Source organism: Henckelia pumila, chromosome 4 (genome assembly GCF_033568475.1).
Source record: "Henckelia pumila isolate YLH828 chromosome 4, ASM3356847v2, whole genome shotgun sequence".
Lineage (NCBI taxonomy): Eukaryota > Viridiplantae > Streptophyta > Magnoliopsida > Lamiales > Gesneriaceae > Henckelia > Henckelia pumila.
This window is the reverse complement of record NC_133123.1, coordinates 30,247,804-30,268,733: the sequence shown is the minus strand read 5'-3', so window position 1 is coordinate 30,268,733 and position 20,930 is coordinate 30,247,804. Positions and strand designations below refer to the sequence as shown.

The 20,930-nt window shown below is 34.1% G+C and overlaps 1 protein-coding gene and 1 long non-coding RNA gene across 3 annotated transcripts; both read right to left on the bottom strand.

Annotated features, from left to right (window-relative positions):
• Positions 1 to 8,958: 8,958 nt before the first annotated feature.
• On the bottom strand, positions 8,959 to 10,812 carry LOC140867446 (uncharacterized). Of its 2 annotated transcripts, XR_012145148.1 has the most exons (4): positions 10,569 to 10,812; positions 10,337 to 10,471; positions 10,095 to 10,235; positions 8,959 to 9,174 (listed from the first exon to the last, which is right to left on the bottom strand). It is a non-coding gene; the product is annotated as an uncharacterized lncRNA (long non-coding RNA). The 2 variants fall into 2 exon arrangements; XR_012145147.1 differs by having other exon boundaries at positions 10,337 to 10,812.
• Positions 10,813 to 13,225: 2,413 nt separating this feature from the next.
• Positions 13,226 to 19,972, bottom strand: LOC140860763 (histone acetyltransferase HAC1-like). The gene is made up of 13 exons (XM_073263773.1): positions 19,815 to 19,972; positions 19,025 to 19,694; positions 18,571 to 18,867; positions 18,213 to 18,485; positions 17,105 to 17,233; positions 16,479 to 16,679; positions 16,232 to 16,368; positions 15,455 to 15,758; positions 15,020 to 15,156; positions 14,652 to 14,730; positions 14,170 to 14,550; positions 13,758 to 13,984; positions 13,226 to 13,669 (listed from the first exon to the last, which is right to left on the bottom strand). Exons 1-13 carry the CDS (start codon positions 19,970 to 19,972, stop codon positions 13,576 to 13,578), a joined length of 3,087 nt encoding a protein of 1,028 aa, XP_073119874.1. The 3' UTR covers positions 13,226 to 13,575.
• Positions 19,973 to 20,930: the final 958 nt, after the last annotated feature.

Below are 20,930 nucleotides of genomic sequence, written 5' to 3'. Positions count from 1 at the left end.
TAGAAAAGAGTTATGTAGTACCAAAATGATGATTAATTCTATGACAATAAGTTAAGTCAGAAAGAGTATATTCGACTATTTTCAGCTGAGAATTAAGAATTAATAAATGAACTCATATCAATAGAGAATAAGAAAAATCAGTTACAGTTGAGCTTTTTCTTCAATTTTGCTGAAGCTATTACATCATAGAAATCATGATTCTTGAATTTCTTGCTATCGATTCTGAGGTTTTTGTATTCGACCTCGATCGATTTTGATTGACTCTTATTCCTTTGCTAGAGTCTGATTTGATTTACTCGCTTTAAGTTTTGATATGCAAGTGATATGGTATCACTTAGCAGATTTTATCATTCAGAATATGTAATTTTGGATGATCTTGATTTGAGAAAGTTCCTTTGAGCTGAGATTTGAGAATTTTGATTATTTGATGTATTTATTCAGCGTATCTTGAAGTATGTGGCTCGTAACTGATAGAAATTCAGATTCAGAATACTAGCAAGATTTCTGGGTTTTAGCTAATTGCTGGATTTATTGGGTACAGATCTGTACTTGTTAAATGTTTATGCTTGACAGATACTTAAACGATCAGAATTGTTGCAATCCAAGATAAACTGGATTGGTTTGGAAAGATAAAAGCAACATTGATCTAAGATCAAGCAATAGAATATTGACTGAGAACGCTAGATTAAGATAAGAGATAAGACAGCAGAGCAGAACAAATGAATGTTTGTGGTGAATAATCGTTTGATTATGCCAGATATTCTAGATATGGAATATCAGATTCTGAAAGAGGCATATGAAAACAGATTGAATATTCATTCAGTTGTCTAAACATGTATGACTTACATGTAGTCATCACCTGGAAATCAGTATTGGTGAAAAAAATGAAAGCAGATACGACAGAATTACCATTACCAATACTACAATTCCAGTAAAAGAAGTAGAATAAAATAACTCAAGTGGTTTCTGTAACAGATTAGTTACATAAGAGTTGAAATCAGATCAACTTTTTGAACGACTTTGGTTCGAATCTACTTGAATCGTCATGATTTTGCAATTTAGAGTGTAGTAGATTTCGACAGATTCATGAATATGTTGTATTAGATATGATACAAACATAAAAAGATATTGGTTATGCATTTAGCAAGATGATCAGATTACAGGAATTATTGAAATCTATTGTCGAGATAGAGACTTTAGATTTGTTTTTTAGATTGTGGCATTGATTGTCAGATGTTCTGAGTGTTTGGTTGTATGAGATTTCATTATACCATCCTCTGATTAGTGGACTATCAGATGTGATTATCCAAATTTCCAAGGATATGCTCAGAACTATAGTACTAGACTCGGTACTAGTTGCTTGATTATTTGCCACGTGATTACTATGATTCCTGTGACAGCTATTTGATAGATATAAAGACAATATTTTGATGATTGATTGATCAGAAACATAGAATTGTATTTATATTGAAACAATCTTACAGAAATATCAGTTATCAGACCAGCTATGAGTCACGAAATGATAGCGAATGTGAAGATGGCTTTGAACAGAATAAGAACAAAACAGCATAGACATAATGAGCAAATGAGTAACAGATAGAAATGTGAAGCCTGAACAGAATGATCAGAAAAAAAGAAAATTTTCCCAAGAATCATTAGGTTCAGAAATAGATTTTAGAAGCTATGAGTATTTGATCTAGCTAGTTGATTAATACTCAATCGTGAATTGTCAGATAGATGAATTGTTATCCATATGAATTGGCTGAAGAATATCAGCTAGAATATGTATGTGCATTCAAGTCAGATATAACAGAAGTCTATAAGCTTGTAAGCAAGACAAACTAACTGATGTAGAATTAGATCACGAGAAAGAGCAACTTAGATATAAGTTGACTCAGTGATTATATGTTTTGCAGAAGCAATTAGAAAGAAGATTAAGATACGATAGAAGAGAAGATATCAGAATAGATATTGAAAGCTCAGAATTGGAGTTAGTATTATTTCAGTCAGCTATACAGTTTACGTGAATCAGCAGTCAAATCGAATGCGATTTCGAGGACGAAATCATTCCTTAGAGGGGAGGAATTGTAAGGCCCGAAAATATTAAGTGCTTAATGCCGGGATTTAAGATTTAAATTCCGAATAAGAGTGAAAAGATGAATTTAAGAATTTATGGAAATTAGAGATTTCAATTTCGGGTCAAAAATATTTAATTTGAGGATTTTCGGATTTTAAGATTTTAATATCCGGAATTTTTAAATTAAAAGATTAAAAATATTTGCAATTGATATTTATGTAATTTAAGATGTGAATTCCAAGATTATAAATATCAAGGATTGAATTTGAGGATGAAATCCGAGCAAGGGCCAATTTGCAAATATTGAATAGTTCAAGGACTAAAATGCGATAAGGTCCGAAATGATTTAATTTTAATCCAAGAATATTTAATTTGAGACTATTTAGAGTTTAGAATTAAATTCTATTATTCTTAAATTATTCAGGATTGAAATTGAATTAAATCGCTTGTTCGGGGACTAATTTGCAATTATGCCAAAGTTCAGGGACCAAAATGCAATTCTCCTTGCAACTTGATATTGAAAACGTGTAAAGACATGAAAGTGATCAGAAACCCAGCAAGAAAACCGAGAGAGGAAGATAAAAGGGTTCCAAGCCAATTTTGAGATTTCAAACTCTGATATCTTTTGATCTGCCCGGTAGAATTTCCGATTGAACATATATTTGCGATCACAGCTCCGAGTGCTACGTTTTGACGTAAGTTTTATGAAGTTATACCATGTTTGAATTTTAAGTTGTTGTTAGAATTAAGATTTGATTGTATAAACATGTTCTAGCATATATGACGATAGCATATCTAAGATGGATCGAGAAAAGATCGTCGTTTGAACATGTTTTCTATTTTTGAAAGATTTTTCATAATTCTGAATTTTTAGGGCTGATGATTTCGAAATTATGTTGATGAATTGGTGTTGCTTTTGAGTTGAGATGATTAGTAAGATTGTTGTTATGCTGTTGGAAAGACCGAAATCGTATCGTTACGCCGCCGGTTCAAGATTTTGAATTGTTATGCATTCTCAATGTCTAGAGCAGATCTTCAAGTTATTGTGGATGAATTGAATATGTGATTATGTCGAGAATGAAGATATAATGATATTTGAATCGAAAGATTTATCGGACTCGAATAGTTGCGACGTCGGTTTGAATTTCGATTGTATTAGCAAGATTTGAACTGTATAAGCTTTCAAGAAACATCGATTCAGATTGGACATTGATGTTTAGATATGTTATAATCTATTTCAGATTTGAATTGAAGATTATCGAAGTTGAATCGACGTGTTCGAGTTCGAATGACTTGAAGTGTTTGAAATTGAATCAAAAATACCTTCAAGTAGCAAAGATTGAAATGAGCAGAATTTGATGACAGATTTGGGCAGCTTGTAGTTGATCAAGAGGTGCAAGAGTGTCAGATATGTTATTCAGAATACAGGTATGAATAGACATTAATAAGATGGGCAGAATAACTCGATATTGTTTCTGATTATCGAGTTGCCTAAAATCACATACATGCATGTTTTCATATATGTTATGGTTTACGTTTACATAAATGGGATAGATTATTCAAGATAGCTATTTTCTTGAAGTCCCAGAATATTTATGTAAATGTTTACTTGTCTGATTTGATTTATAGTATTTTCTGTATTGAACATGTTTTATGTATTACATGTGATACTTACAGATTTGTCGGTATCGTTTTGATTATATGCTCATATGATTATATGATTGATGTGTTCAAGGTGTTTTATAGCATTTAATTCATACAGAACATGTTGCATTCATCTTGAACTCCAGCCTGAATAGCACAGAGGGCAGAATGGCCTAGAGTGCAGATGACGTTTGGAGAACTGTAGTGAGTGGCATGGAATGTAGATTTACTTCCAGAGTCAGATGACTCATGACACGGAATATAGATTTATATCCAGAGCTAGATGACTCACTATAGTTGTACCAAAGTCAGGGGAATTGAGATATTTAACACCACCTCGATTGGGAAAGTCGGTGGTTAGTTAAAGATTTTATTCCCCGGGATCCCAAGAACTAAGCTTATTGATATCAGATTTGATAGCCTATTCCTTGGCACATGCATTGCATTTATGCATTAACCTAGAGATTTCTATGGTTTAGAATATGTGTTTATAAATGCTAGCATGTTATGTTATGACATTCAAGATTTGAATGAGTTTATATGTTTGTTATTGAGATGAACAAATATACTATCATATGTTTATTTGATGTATATACATGTTGTTCATATTGAGATTTATTCTCACCGGAGTTATCCGGCTGTTGCTTTGTTTGTATGTGTGCATTGCATCAGGTTGGGGCATGATCAAGCTAGAGTTGGCTTGGATAGCTTGAGAAGAGAGATAGCATGTGGTGATTCGGGTTTTAAGTAGATGACATGTATTTAAGATTTGGTAAACATGTTAGAAAGCAAGAATCATTTGTATATGTTGTTTTTGTCAAGTATTGATTTATACTTGATAGTTCATGTATTCTAGATCACTTGCTATTAGTTTGAATGGATGTAAATCATTTAGCATAAAGTTGAGAAGTTATATGAAGTTTGTATGAGATTTGAAATTAAAGTGTACAGCAAAGTTGCATTTTTTTTCCTGGACAGAGTGCCCGCTCGATCGGGTAAAGTCCACGGATCGAGCGCGGCCTGTGTTTGCAAAAACAGAGTACTGAGCTTTTGGGCTCGCTCGATCGGGTAAATTCCACCGATCGAGCGAGGCCAAAATGGATTCAGACCCGAGAGCTGTAATTTTATGCTCGCTCGATCGGTAACATTTACCCGATCGAGCGAGGGGCCTTCTTTAAAAAAAAATAAAATTTAGCTCTTGGTTTATTATTCATGTATTGTTTGATTAATTGTTAATTAATCATTTATTGCCCTAAGATGAGATTAGCAACCCGGGTCCCCACATTGTGTGTACCCAATCAAGTTCATGTTCGATGTCAACCACAATCGTTCAACTGAATACTCAATTTGGATCTAATTGTGCTTGATTGAGTCTTATATATACCTTATTTTAAATTTAATGTACCAGATTTACTAAATTATGTACCTTAAGTTGGTACTAATTTATCGGATGATGTTCTCGATATGTACCTTACTGATTTTGAGTATTCGGTGGGAAGATTGTTGTATCCACCGAACGTGAATGTGATAGTTATTTTAAATATTGAATTATTAACTAAAACACGGTACCTTACCTGTTTTTGTTTTTGATTTTTCGCATAACTAAAACACGGTACCAGGTTTTAGTTGTCGGAGACGAGTTGAGAATCATTGGTTGGGCAGCTGAAAATTTCTCCCAATACCATATAATAACTACTCAAAAAAGTTTCACTTATATCAATTGTCAAGTATAATCTAAAGATTTAATTAATCACTTCATGATGGTACATTTTCAAGTAAATAAGGTACAATAGTATTAAAATAAAGTACATAACGAGGTGAATATAACACATATTTCTCCAACTTGAGTATTTACACAAAAAAAATACACTAATGTCAATTGATAAAGTACATAACAAAATTGTAGTGACCCGCGCCGTGATCACCTACTAATCAGAACTTAAGCATGCATTTAACTTAATTAAACATAATCAGAGAAATAACAGCGGAAAATCTTAAAGATAAACAATTCCAAGATAAATAAATCTTGATACAACCAAATCGAATATATATACCGAATAAAATCTTAATCTAGAAATCCTCTGATGACCCTTGCTACCAAGCCCTGGTCACCGATCAACTACTGATCTCGCTCCTGGTCCACCTGCAAAACCTGCCCCTTCGAATGGGGTGTCCGACATAAAAGCAGGGACGTGAGCGCCAACGCCCAGTACGTAAAGTATTGAATATACAGGTCTATATGATGCATGCAACATGAACTATGAATGATCTGGATAACTGGGATCATATCTGGAAAATCATGCTCAGTTCATAGGCGCCTCCAGTATGCGCACGCTGCTCCGAAGATCCAGTGGGTGCCACACATACTGAACCCGATCTTGGACTATCACCGTCCTGGGTAAAAAACGTACATGCTGCCCCGTCGGTCCAGTAGGTGTCACACGGTACCCGATCGTATAATAACAACAACCCTAGGGCTGAGCGACCCTAGAACAACTGGTTATCTCAAAAGGATAACAGACTCAACACGGTATGCAAATGCCGCATACAAATCATGAACAGTAAATCATGCATATTCTGAAGGTGTAGTCCCGGGGGTCCAAAACCAGTTCGTAAGCACCCGAAAACAGTTCGGAAGAAGCGGTTCGATCGGAGCTTCCGAACTAGTTCGGAGCTTCCGATCCCCGTTCGGAGCTTCCAATCCCTGTCCAGTGCCAAGTGTCTTCGAGGATTGAACACGTAGCTGCAGGTGGAGATCGGAGCTTCCGATCCTACGATCGGAGCTTCCGATCGTGGCCTATAAATATGGGTTCCGAGGGACACAATTTCACACCAATCTCATATCTTTCCTCTCGTTTTAGGTATAGTATAGGTGTTTTAGGTGGTTTCCAGCCTTCCTAGGCTTGGTCTGGAGGTTGGCGAGGCGCTCCAGGGTTGCTACGGAGTAGTGCCCAAGTTCTGGGGCAATCGTCATCAGGGGGCTGACGACGGACGCAGGTATAGCTTTGACTCCTTATAGTAAATAGGGAGTATGCTATAGCGCAGTTAAGGCTTTTAGAATATTGTTATAATGCATGAGTATTTTGCATTGTAGTGCGGATTATAGGCTTGGACTTTAGAGCTGGTATAGCTTGCCTAGTAGAACTAAGGTACGTAAGTACAGACTGAGATAGCCAGCTGAATATTCATGTTTATTTGTTGCATAATTATGTGTTGCATTATTATCTGTCATAATATGCATGATTTACTGTTCATGATTTGTGAGATTGGTGTGAAACACCTAGACTACACCTAAAATGAGAGGAAAGATGTGAGATTGGCTATCTCAGTCTATATTTACGTACCTTAGTTTTACTAGGCAAGCTATAACAGCTCTAAAGTCCAAGCCTATAATCCGCACTACAATGCAAAATACTCATGCATTATAACAATATTCTAAAAGCCTTAACTGCGCTATAGCATACTCCCTATTTACTATAAGGAGTCAAAGTTATACCTGCATCCGTCGTCAGCCCCCTGATGACGATTGCCCCAGAACTTGGGCACTACTCTGTAGCAACCCTGGAGCGCCTCGCCAACCTCCGGACCAAGCCTAGGAAGGCTGGAAACCACCTAAAACACCTAGACTATACCTAAAACGAGAGGAAAGATGTGAGATTGGTGTGAAATTGTGTCCCTCAGAACCCATATTTATAGGCCACGATCGGAAGCTCCGATCGTAGGATCGGAAGCTCCGATCTCCACCTGCAGCTACGTGTTCAATACTCGAAGACACTTGGCACTGGACAGGGATTGGAAGCTCCGAACGGGGATCGGAAGCTCCAAACTGATCGGAAGCTCCGATCGAACCGCTTCTTCCGAACTGTTTCCGGGTGCTTACGAACTGGTTTTGGACCCCCGGGACCTACCCTACCATTTTCGGACGTTCCGGATCTGATTTTCCACTTATTTTAACCAAATAAGGAATCCTTAAACATGTTTTGACACTTTTAAAATTATATGTCATTTTCTAACATATTTAAAATCACCTAATCTTGTAAAATGGAACCGGGCTACTACAAAAATAGTTAAACAAGATACATATGTAAGTAAACCAGGTACGTTCAAGTACAAATATGGTACCTATTGGAGTCAATAGAGCACATTCTTCTCCAAAGATTATAAACTCGATTCTATGAGTTTTGTACCTAATTAAGTACTATTAGTACCGAATTTAGATTATTTTCTACCCAAAATAAGCTATATTGTGCTAGTAATAAAGTGATAAGTTTTGTTCTTGAAAGATATAAATAATGTTAAGATGTTATTTCTTCTAAGTCTTATGTATTAGTTAGATACAAGAGTTCAAATGAAGGGTACGTTGTTATCTGGTTTCTTGCGATTTGTACCTAATTCAGTACTATTTATATCAAATACATATTATTTTGTACCTGAAATAAGCAATTTTGTGTCAGTTATTAAGGTAATAGTATTTTTTAAAAAATATACTCAATTTTGTACCTCAAATAAAATTTTTTTTGTGTAAGTTGATAGTATTTCAAAATAGGTACACGTTGTTTTTCTAAGATTATATGTCTGGTTCCCTGCGTTTTGTATCTAATTAAGTATTATTTGTACCGAATTCAGATTATTTTGTACCTCAAATAAATTTTTTTTGTGTAAGTTGATAGTATTTTGTTCATAAAAGATATAACTAATGGTAAGAAATTACTTTCCAAGTTTTATGCATTAATTAGTTAAAAGAGTTCAAAAGAAGAATATGTTCACCGAAAATTATATGCTCGGTTCCCATGTGTTCTGTACCTAATTAAGTACAATTTGTACCGATTCAGATCATTTTGTAGCTGAAATAACCACGATGTTTGCTTGAAATAAAAATCATAAAATTTTGCATTAAGTGCCCAATTTCATACCTGTTGTCTTTAACTTGGGTTTTATTGTGCTTGAAGTAAGCTATTTTGTACATATAATTTTGTTGCTAATGACTTGTGTTTTTTAGATAAAAATTGTGGTAAGAAGTTTTATTTCACAACTCTTATTCATTAATTAGACATATGAGTTTAAAAGAAGATCACGATGATTCGTTCCGAATATATGCTTAAAATTTTCCATTATGTACTCAATTGCATGCCAATTGTACTAGACTTGGGTTTTTTTGTGCTTGAAATAAGCTATTTTTTATCGATAATTTAGTCGTTATTGCTTTTGAACTTAAAATGATTCCAAAATATGGTAAATACGATTATAATACATAAAAATAGTATAAATCTCGTTTACATGCTTCACAGGATAAAACAATCTCACACATAACTTAACAAGACAAATATACTTCCAAATAACCCGAGATCCCCCCGATATACTAGAAGAAATGCAGATATATACTGGTATAGACACAACTCAGGTATTGCTGCCTCTAGAAGAATCATCTCTGGTCTCCTGATGACCTTAGCTACCTGTCATTAACCACACACAAAACAATAGTAGTCCTTGGGGGTTAGCAAATACACCAGATTGTAATTGCAACAAAGAAAATATGTTTAGCAATTAACTAGGCAGTCCTATTATCGTACTCAAACTATCATAACTAATTTAAGACAAAGGTTTATGCGTTTCATCAAAACCCATCAATGTTTAATCACATGGATTTCTCAGAGTCACAAGCCATTTATGTTTAAAGAAGAAACATATTTAAAATAAGAAATTTGCTATAGGGTCTCTTACTACTAGATAAATTTAACCATTTCACAATATTCACGTAAGACACCATTTAGAATATTATTCAACCCAGTGCACGGATTTAAGGGACTACAATGACCAATATATTTGTAGTAGCTGAAAAATTTAATAACAAATAAAATTTTGCATTTGAATTTTGTAGCAGCAAACAAGGTAACAAATAAAATTTTGCAGCTGAATTGAAACTAATAAATCTTTTGGGCAGCATTCTACTTTTTTTTTCTTTTTTTTTTTCTCTTTTTCCTGTTTTTTCTTCATTTTTTTTTATATTTATGATGCTTCTTTTTTCCTTCAATGAAAGGAAATACTCAAAGGAAAGTATCTTACAGTATTTAAGCTTTGCTCCATGCAATTCAATCCAATATGTGTTTAACCCCTCTAAAACAATTGATTTGCATGGATTGATACAAAAACTTTATAGTTTATTCACTTAAATCTATTATGCAAATGACTTGTTGAATATAAAATATCCCATACTATGAGAAGCCAAACAACTCGGTATACTATTTTTTTTCTTTTTTTTTCTTTAGCAGCAAGCACAAATATTCTAAGAATTACTAAAAATTGAAGAACAAAAATGCACAATTGAAGAAACTCAAATCTAAAAATTGCATTTGTCAAGGAGAGAAGAACATACCATTTTGCGAGAAAGAATATACCATTTTGCGAGAAGAATCAGTTCATTGCTCTTTTTTTTTGTTTCTTCGTAACTTCTGGTCACTAAAAATAACATCTTTGTCCATGATTTCCATTGTTTAGTGGCTTCCATGGTTTGGGGCTTGAGGTTAGAAATAGAAATAGTACAAATTGAATAACAAAAAAAAAAAAAATTGAAGAAACGTAAGTCTGAACAATCACATACTTCCAATGAGAACTTACCATTTTTCTAAGGTTCGTCGCTCTTTTTCATTTAATCTTCGTCATTTTAGGTGACTAAAAATCGTGTCTTTGTCCATAATTTCCAATTGTTAGTGGCTTCGGTCATTTTTTGCCCATTTGTGATGGAGACATGGACTTACAACAAATGAAAATTAAGGAGAATGAAAACCAAATGAAAATTAAGGAGAATGGAAACCAAAAGAGGGAAAATAATTGATTTTAAGAATCGAACCTGCCAAGGAAGATGAGAAATTTCGGTTGTTTGTCACTCAAATTCATCTTCTCTAATATACTGATAAACTTCTTGTTATTTTTTTAATGGGTTTTTTTTTGTAGAGCCAAGACTAATCGTGAAGAAGAAGAGAAAGGGGAAGGAGAGTGAAGGACGCGGGGTTGAGCAGCATCGAATCCGTGCTTTGAGATTTTTCAGATGATTTTTTGGTTAGGTCCTAGAAAGATGGCAACGAAGAGAGAGGAATGAGAGCAAACGCAGTGAAGAAGATAAATAAAATTGCTTAAAAAAAGATGAGTAGAAATAATAAATAAGAAGGAAAGGAAGTTGTTTGACATCTGAAGATTTGGAGGGCAAATTGGTAAAAACATTCGGTTAGGGAGTTTAAACACACAAATTAGATGGACCAGGGACTACGAAATAAGAATAGCTGCTGCAGGGACTGAGCCCAAAACTAAGTTTGGGTTTGGGGATTTAAGGGGAATTCACCCTTGTATTATTTTGTATAAATATATTGTAATTAATTATAATATTATTTGAAACGACTATGGCATGATAAAATTAAGGGAGTGTTTGCAATAGATTGTACTTTTGTAAAAATGATTAATTTATAGATTATAAAAAAGTTAAGAAAAATCAAAAGTTGGTAGTGTTTGAAAACATATTTGAAAATCTAAAAATCAAAGTTGGATAGTGTTTGATAAATAAGTGATTAGAGTAATTTTAACAATGACCTTCTTATTAGAATCATTTTTGGAGAATCAAAATCATCACATGACTAGCTTTTGGATTTCAATTAAGTTAAGCATAAGCTAACACACAATCTAGGTTTAAGAAAACATACAAAAATGATTTTTTAAGCCAAAAGCTAACAATCAATTTTTTTTAGTGATTGCAAACACTCCCTAAATAGGGGTGAACTAACGTGATTCCAAAAAGGTCTCCTAAACATTATTTTACATCTTTTTTATTAAATAAAATTTTCCAAAACAAAAAGTATGACATCTATATACTTAGAATGAATTTTCATTCAAATCGTCATGTGTAGATATGGTTAAAATCGCTACATATATTAGTTTACGAACTTAAACTAATCTAACGAAGAATAAAGTGTTACTGCTATAATCTCATTTATTTTGTGAAATGAGATATCAGAACACTCAGTTAAATCACTCAACGAAATAGTTTGAGCTTACATGAATTAATATTTTAGTAAAAAATACAATGTTATTATTATTATTATTATTATTATTATTATTATTATTATCATTATATCAAATGATTATCTTTAATAAATTTGATTACATCAGGTACTGTATCGTTAATTTTCTCGAACCATCAAATTTAATGGAGTAAATTTTCGTTTAAATCGGTTTAAAAATTAAAAGTAATCGAAACCGCCAGGAATTGAAACCAGAACCGCCGGTTTTAAAATCATGGTCGAGCCTACTTTTACAGAATCGATATTTTTAATCGATTATTAGTTTTGTATGTTGATAATTGATACTCCATCCGTCTCGACTCACGATTATATACTCATATTTCTTTTTTTATTTTTCTCAGCTCACACTATATTTAATAATATTTTTAGACTATTTTATTAATATATATTTATTAACTTTATTTTGAAAATTATGTAACCATTTTTTGAATTTTTAAATTTAGATAAAATAAGAATTTTATACATAATTTACTTCATTCTAACTCTAAGTACAATTACAACAATATGCACTTAAAAAATTCAAAATCCTATTTTTTTAAAAAATAAAGTACAAAAAATTTAATATTAGTTTTACCGTGAGCACCCATGTGAGCTGATGTGTCACTCACCTATTGGATATGCATAATGCCACGTCAGCAGATGCTCACATGGGTGCTCACGATGGTTGCTCTTGCTCACCATATCATTTCTCAATACTACACATCTAAAATATAAATAAGTAAGAATTTTAAATCTAATAGGAAATAAGTGATCCTATCAATTATTTCAAAAAAAAAAAAAGTGATTCCATCAATATTATTAGCTTAAAAAGATTAATAGGAAAAATTGAAAAATCAATTGATTTGCATCTCCACCAATTTAGGATATGCATTTAGAAATTTCTTTCGGAAAAATCATAGTTTTAAAATATTTCACCGTAATAAATATCAAGTAAATTATAAAAATCAATATTAAAATTTATGTGTGCAAATACTTGAGAATCGAGTAATGGTTTTAAAATATTTGACTTTACAAATTGAAAGAAATGTTAAAGGGTAGATTTGTCAATATTTAAAAGCAAAAGCTCAAAAAGAATACTCTTTGTTACACTTATTTAGGTTTGTATATGGTTTACCTCAGAAAGTGTTTGGAAAAATAAATTTTGTAAAACAATTTCTCATTTTACTCTTATTTAATAATATTGATATAATATAATAATCATACAAATAGTTAATAATATTAATTTAATAATAGTAAATTGATAAAAATGTAAGACAGATAACATTAAATATAAAAATTAGACTGTATAATTGAGACGGATGAAAAAAAATGTAGCCATTATAAATCAAACCAATAATATACTTGACAATATTTGGATTGCAAAGTGACAGTGTTGACATGGACCTCTTAGTCCAATGACTCGTAATCTTCTCTCAAATAAGGAAGATGTCACGGACTGTCCCATTTCATATACATATAGCTAGTGCTTCACTGTTTTTTTTTTTTTCTTTTGGAACTAATGCTTCACTTATATATACAATATAAATTGACAAGAGAGAGCCCAAAACCTCGAAAAATTGACCATGTTAATTACAATTGAAATGACGAAATCGAAAAAACGGGGCTAAGCTTCTAAAAATCCCCAAGACCCCAAATCTAATGCATATGTTCTTCTGATGGTTCTTTAGCTGTCTTTGTGATCAAAACTTCAAACAGCTGAGATGTCCCCAATGCTGAAAAATGGCTGCATACTTGTTATTTACAGTATTCAACTGTACAATTACTTCTCTTGGTGATTCACCAATGTCACAGAATGTTTTTGCAGAGGCTTCCTTTAGCTGCAGCTCTTCTCTGAAGTTCGGAATCTGCTCCAATCTTTTCCTTATACTTCTTTACATCCCTGCACAAAGTATAGCTCAAATTGGTGACAAGCTGTATTTGAAACCATGAAAGAGTTGGGACCATAAAATCAGAAGCTTTAGGCTTACATGCAGCGAGGAAATTTGCAACTAGAATCTTCACAGTTTCTTGCATGTAGGCATATCAAGTGCCATATTTTCTTGCACTGTTTACAACCACCAGCAACATGTTCCGCACACCCTCGACCGTGCTGAAAGAGAGTTTTAATAGCTTGGCACTTGGGATATGGACATGATTTTTCTCTTGATGAGGGACAAAGTGCCGCATGTAACAAAAGATCCAACAGTGACTTTATCTGCAGGAGGGTTATGGTAAATTATTAGGAAAAGCAGAGCAATTATCAAATTATTCATACAAGATTTCCATGACTTCATGCATCTGAATCATGACCTCTATAATCAAGCATGAAATTGAATTTTTTGGGTAAGCTTATGGATTTATTTCAATAGTTTAAAGGGATATGAAAGACATCAGCTATACCTTCAATCCCTGATCCTGCATTTGCTTGCTCGTCGTTCTCAAATCGACTTTCGTTGAGTGCTGGATTAGCTCATGAACATGGCAACCATTGCCCTCTCTCTGATAGCATGCAGTGCAAACAAGAAACTCAGAACAAATTTCACAGTGCCGTTCCACGGTTTTATGTTGTTGGCAAATGCTGCAGACGGTCCCAATTGTTAGTTCTGTCATCTTCTGGATATGGTACAAGATCATCATTGATGAATGCTTGGAGCGGCGAAGCGTGTCAAACTGATAATGATTTTTCTGACAGAAACTCAAGAACGAGTGTCTACTCTCAAAGAGCTCATTATCTAATATGATATCTTTATCATCTGTGTTTTCAGGTACATCCACGGCAATCTGAAAAGGATCAGAAACCAAATATGAAAAAAGGAAAGTAAGAATGTTGAGTGCAGAATTACCAGCAATCGAGCAAGAAATTTTCAGGTTAAATAAAGCACCTGAAGGAGGAGATGTTTTTCCGGGCAGCAGGATTTAGTGACTGTTTCCTTCGCTGGATTTTCCATCACGGCATGGCATCTGGGATTAAAATAAAACAGAAATGGTATTAAAGGCTCTAGGGAAATTATCCTCTGTAAAATTAATGTTGTGTAGAAATAATTTCACTTCTTTGTTCTCCAAATTAATCACATGTGATTCAACACACACTCAAGAATCATATTGGACATGCTGATGGTATGAATAATAAAATGAAACCAGGTAAAAGCTTGTTGATGGATGATACGAAACAAAGTTAATAGATAGCTCCATAAGTATTTCTTGAGTTAAAAAACAGAAGAAATGTCTTGGTCTTGAAGACAAAACTCACCTGCTACATAAATGGTAATGGCATTGATTGCAAGTCCAATGATTTCCAGAGAGTATTGCTTCACGGCAGTTCACGCACGTGAACTGCAACCGGACAACAAAAAAGTCTTCCTTATATGGCAGGATAGCATCCCCAAGCTGTAAATTCGGGAAATAGCATAAAATTAGAGGCAATGCTACTGTATATAAGTGGTCACTTTGAAGGTGAAAATCTTGATATGCTAAAATCTTGAGGGGCCAGAGGTCTCTCACACCCTCAACTCTTTTTCTCAACTAAAATATTTAACCCAAGGTTTGCAGATAACTATCACTCAACTAGCATGAATAATAAAACACAGATTTATGGGGAAAAAAGGGAAACCCATTGAGAAGTGACACTATACCCACTGAGGCCATCCCAACCAAGATGCCAAGAACTAGTTTTAGAAAAGCATACCTGCTGCATCACTTGAACATCCATTGTCTCCTCAACAGATGAATCGCTATGTCTTGTTGCTCTTAAAGATCTCTTCTGTGTTTTTCTGTTCACCTTGCTTTCAGATTTGTCTTCACTATCCTTCTCGGTATTTCGTATGATATCTTCAGCAGCACCAGACCAGTAGTCTCCAAGAAAATAAGGTAATCGAGCAGCTGTTATATTGTGGTTGTCTTTTCCTCTTGGAATAAAGAAGCAATCATAGATATTTGTATATTCCACCACAACATTTTCCTCCTCGGCTCTCTGAAGAAACTTTTTGTACCTAAATGGACAAAAGGGTTTGGTCAGTCATGGCGTAAAAGCAAAGCCTGCCAAATATATATGTAGTTATCTAATGAAGAGAGTAATAACTAATCCTTACTATCCTTACTTCCTTGATGTATTATAATAGCTAAAAAAACTCTATTTGGTCATTTTAATAAATTTTTAAATCTACCCTTATCATTTTTTCAACATATTCAATAGTTAAGAGGCAAAAACATAATTTATTATTCAAAAACTTCCCACCTCCTCTTCCCACTATCCCGTTATCCTAATTTATAATTACTCTATCCCTTTACCTATCATCCTAATTTATAAATAAATTTAAATTTATAAAAATATATTTTGTGCACATGCGCATATGCTTCGGTTTACTAGTAAGAATTAATTTAGGATTGTGCACTTATGGGTATTCAAACAGTTGAAAACACATCCTTCAGAAAGGAGTAGCAAAAGGAGGATATAGTGAAATACCATGCTCTCAGATTCTTTGACAATTTTTGAGCCACTGGATGGTAATAAAATATGTAATCATCTCCTTTTGAAGGTGGGCAAGCCCATATGTAGCAGGTAGTGAAACCGCGTCTCTTGCAGTAGCTAAGATATCCAATCTGCAGTGATGCAACCAAAATAGAGCGGCTCATGTAATCCACAATCTTTAGTAGAACTTCTAATATGTACAAAATGACAGAAAAGTAAGATAACAAGAGAGTGTAATTACCATTATTTCGTGGTACACAAAAGTACGCAAAGCCTCTCCAGCAACAGTTTTTACTTCCGGTCTAAAATACTTCACGGAATCAAGATATGAAATATATACGCTGCGCTGATTTGGTTGTTCACATTCTGATCCAAACTCTTGGACATACATGCAGAAGAGACATACATCTACACCTTCAACCTTTTGAAACAATAGGATCACCTGCAGAGAAACAATTCTAAACCTGTAACTATCCACAAGAGAGAGTAAAAAGCACAATCCACTCCATCAGATTTTTATAAGATGAACCTCCCATATCCCTATTTCTACTTCAAACCCATTTGATGGTTTGAAGCATAGTTAATAGAAGTCCTAAAGACGCACATCTACCATCAAGGTACAATGAGGCTTTAGCCATTGAGCCTAGATAGAAGCCTGAGTTGCAACTCTTTAATGAAGCATGTTTTGAATGTCAAGCGCAAATTTTAACTCAAATGCGACCAGCCAAAAGATTCAAACAAGATTTGACATCATACATGAGTAACTCAACCAAAAAATTTTTACGCATTTATAATATTTCTTAGGAGTCCCAGCCCCATTACAGAACAGAGCACAAGTATATATTTATAAGAATAACAAACACTGACCTTTGATTTATATGGAAACTCAGTTGGATACTTTCCATCATGGAGGATATCTAAAAACTTCGGGCCTACTTTTACTTGTTTATTGACAGATAGCACCACTCTAACTGTGAGGTCTGAAGCTCCAGGTACCTTTTAAAATAGAAAACATATCATTGTAATGAACCAGGAACGGAAGAACCGACAGAAGCACCGATGTCAAATGAACATTAGAATTTATCTCATAAACTGCTTAGATAGACTCATAGACCACCAAAGTTAAAACATGTGTAAAGGCCACCTTTCAAGAATTCGCTTATGTTCCTTTGCGTTACAACTTACAAGAGTAAATGTTTGAGGCCACTTAAAACATTCAAAGTTTGTCAAACATGCTTAACTCATCTGCATGCAAGCCCAACTGGTTCTCCAATAGTTCTTATACATTGCGGATTAAGTAAAAAGCAGAAGCATGGAAATATACAGCCTCCATCCAAATAACTGATCTGCCCTTAACACAAATTTTTACCTTGACCACTGTCCAGGTTATGCACTTATGCTTCGAAATTCATACTACTAAATAAACACACTTTGTAAGTGTGTTTGGATTGATAAGACTTGTGCGTGCATTTACTTTGATTGATAAGACTTGAGTGTGCATTTACTTTGATTGATAAGACTTGAGCGTGCATTTACTTTATGACCAAGACATGAATGTCATTTGAAAAATAAATCACTTGCTAAAAATAGCAGTCATGCGGAATTTTTTTTTTGTCATGTAGTCGTTGAATGTAAATGTAAATTGTCTAGCATACTCTAACTGGATGATCTATCCAAATTCGTTCAGAAGTAGCCTAGGTTGAGACATTTGTATGCAGATTTATTGCTCAAAACCAGTGATCCTGGATACTATGTTTCTAATTTCTGGTAATCTTTCATCCCAAAGTTAAGAAGTTGAGAACCAAACTTTAGAATAAACAAGGATAGGAACTTATAGAGAAAGGAGGAAACAACTAAATAATGAAAGAGAAGAGAACAAAAGAAGAAACAAAAAGAAATAATAAATGCAAGAAAAATCACATCATGGAGCAAACTTGTTGAATATCCTCAATCGATATTTGTATGTACTGCTTACCTCTTCAGGAGACTTTCCCAATGATTCCGCCCTTTGTTTTCTCTCATGCTCGAGGCTCCTGAAAAGTCGCTGCTCTATGTGATCACTAAGCAGGGTTCTTGGGAGATCCTGTGCGCCAACAGCAATAGGTGTGGATACATGCTCCATTGCCTTCATCTCAGCTAATCGGCAATACGGGCAAATGTATTTGACTTTCCCATCAAAATCTTGTTTTGAATTATAAAGAGCACATATTTGATGTTGCCAACGTCCACAGTTGTCACAGCCTACCCACTAAGCAGAAAATAGTAAAATGGGTCAGTAGTCGACATTGCAAGCAATAAAAAAAACATTAAGGAATCAAGGAGATTAATCTCACAGCTTCATCTTCTTCTTCAGTATTTTTGTCCTTGTGGAGCTTTTCCTTGGAAATAGATAGCCCCTTAACTAGGATGTTACTTCTAGAACCCCTAAAGCAATGAGTACAAAAGCACTGCCGTGTACCCAGTTCATCCACAGTCCAGTAATAGATCGAGTTGCATTTGATACGAGCTTCGCAAGATTCACAGAACATGCTTGGAGGGGCTAGCTTAATCTCATCCATTTCACATAACTGACATGTATTTTCACCAAAATCATGTCTACTTGTGTTTTCAATTGATTCCTCACCAACAATCTATCAAGAAAAGAGAAGAGAATGAGAGACAGGAATATTAACCGTGATTACATCTAATTGTCGTGGGTCTGAAATTTGCTTCAAATTGTATGGAATGCACAATGCAAAAATGTGGAGATAAAGAGGCTCCCATAGATTACAACACCTTTGTACGTACCAGGTTGTTTCGCTGTTTTAGGTTGCACAAGTGTTCTTTAATTTGCTCAGCCGTGAAGAAATCAACAAGAGAAATGGCCACTTCATTTTTCTTCAATTCTACTTCAGACAGGTTACTAGTAGTTGATTCAGGTGAGAAGCAATTTGCATCTATTCTTCCATCCTTAGCCATAGACATGGTTTTGATCTTCTTTTCGTCTTGAACAATGGAAGGCTCTTCGGTCAGATTAGACAAGCCATCATAGCTCTCATATTTTGAATCAGATAGGGCCTTGTTGGCATAGCAACACCCCATCTGTTGTTTATCAGCCAAGCAACTATCTTCATAACGGAAGGAAGCATCGACATAGCCCATATTTTGATGATCAGAAACACCATTATCCATTCGAATATCTTTTTCTGAACTCTGTATGGAGCTAGACCTTTCACTCTTCACAGTGGCTAATTGTTGACGCTTTGCTTTCGATTTCCCTTCATTGACTATCACCCACAATGAATAATCATCAGATAAATCAGGATCATCAACATTTCTTCTTTTATGATATGGTTGAGTAGCCTCAATGTCAACGCCCATTGAGGTATGATGTCGATAGTGGATATTTCCTGAAAATTCTTGTTTCATTATTTCCGGACCTGAAGCAAGGCCTCCTCTTCTACGGACGATTTCCTCTCTGCAAAATGACAGCGAGAAATTTTCAAGTGAACCAGACAACACATATAGAGGGCATGACATGTCTGCCATCCTTGAAGCATAACCAAATATAACTTGTCCTACAAATTGCAAAACTTACACGCTCCTTCTCACCAAGTCTCTAGCCTTATGCGAACCAAAGATTCTGGCATTATTCAAGTGTTTACTAGGAACTTGATGGTTTGAACCAATGTCGAGAAGCTGCGGGCAGCATGAAAAATCTTGATACGACCTTTGGAAAAGACCCAAGTTGTCCATCTCGTCACAACATAACGCACCTGAAAATATAGCGTGTCATCAACTTTTACGGAAGGTACATGAAATCAATAGTCTATTGAAGCTTAAAATAAAGTCAAACAAGCCATTTTCCAAATATGTTGGAGTCAAAAAAAAATACTCTCCTGACTAACACTTTTGACGTTTTAGACGTCAAAAACCATGAACAAGACCGCATAAATCATTTAATAAATAACATCACATCCTACAAATCAGTCATTCACAAAAAAAAAATAAAACATCCATTTTTAGTCGAAAACCCACCCACGAAAGGTGAATTCTCCCCAAGTCCAGTTCGAAATCAACAATTTTTTTTAAGTCATTCAATTCAATTCAATCAAAATCCAAAACCCTTTCCCATTACAATCTCAAAGAAGGAAATTACCCAGTGATCATCCGTTTATTAATTGAATCGCCAATTATTAAAAAAAAAAAAAAAAGGGAAGAAAAACGAAGAGAAATCCGTACAGGTTTGAATAGGAAGTAGGGGAGACTACAAAATCAAGTGGATAATTTAATGTTAACCCTCAAGCGTAATTATCGTTTTAGCTAATGACAGATTTATCCCTCGTTTTATTTTATTTATTAATAAAGAGGAAAAATCAAACCAGCTTGATATTAAAGCTACAGAATAACGGAAAAAGATTATATAATAATTCAATAATTAACCAAGGACAGATTTAACCTTCCAATACAAGTTACACACGCATAAATAAATAGAATTTTATTTTATTAATTAATATTAAAGACAAAGTAGAGAGAAACCAAGCAGCTTAATTCTAGCATAATTCTCGGATTCACAAAATGAGGGATTTATTACTCCTCAAATACAACACACTCATAAATTGAATTTTATATGATAATAATATACATATTTTTATATTTAATTTAATAATTGTTGCTATAAGAGGTAATACCGTAATAATGTTGCTATATTAAG

What these genes read in the sequence shown, in the direction of transcription:
- LOC140860763 (XM_073263773.1), bottom strand. Translation starts at nt 19,972, where the DNA reads ATGGACAACTTGGGTCTTTTCCAAAGGTCGTATCAAGATTTTTCATGC. An exon ending in TAAAACAGCGAAACAACCTG is followed by an intron (nt 18,868 to 19,024) that starts GTACGTACAAAG and finishes TTTTCTTGATAG; the next exon opens with ATTGTTGGTGAGGAATCAAT. An exon ending in CATTACCATTTATGTAGCAG is followed by an intron (nt 14,731 to 15,019) that starts GTGAGTTTTGTC and finishes TTTTAATCCCAG; the next exon opens with ATGCCATGCCGTGATGGAAA.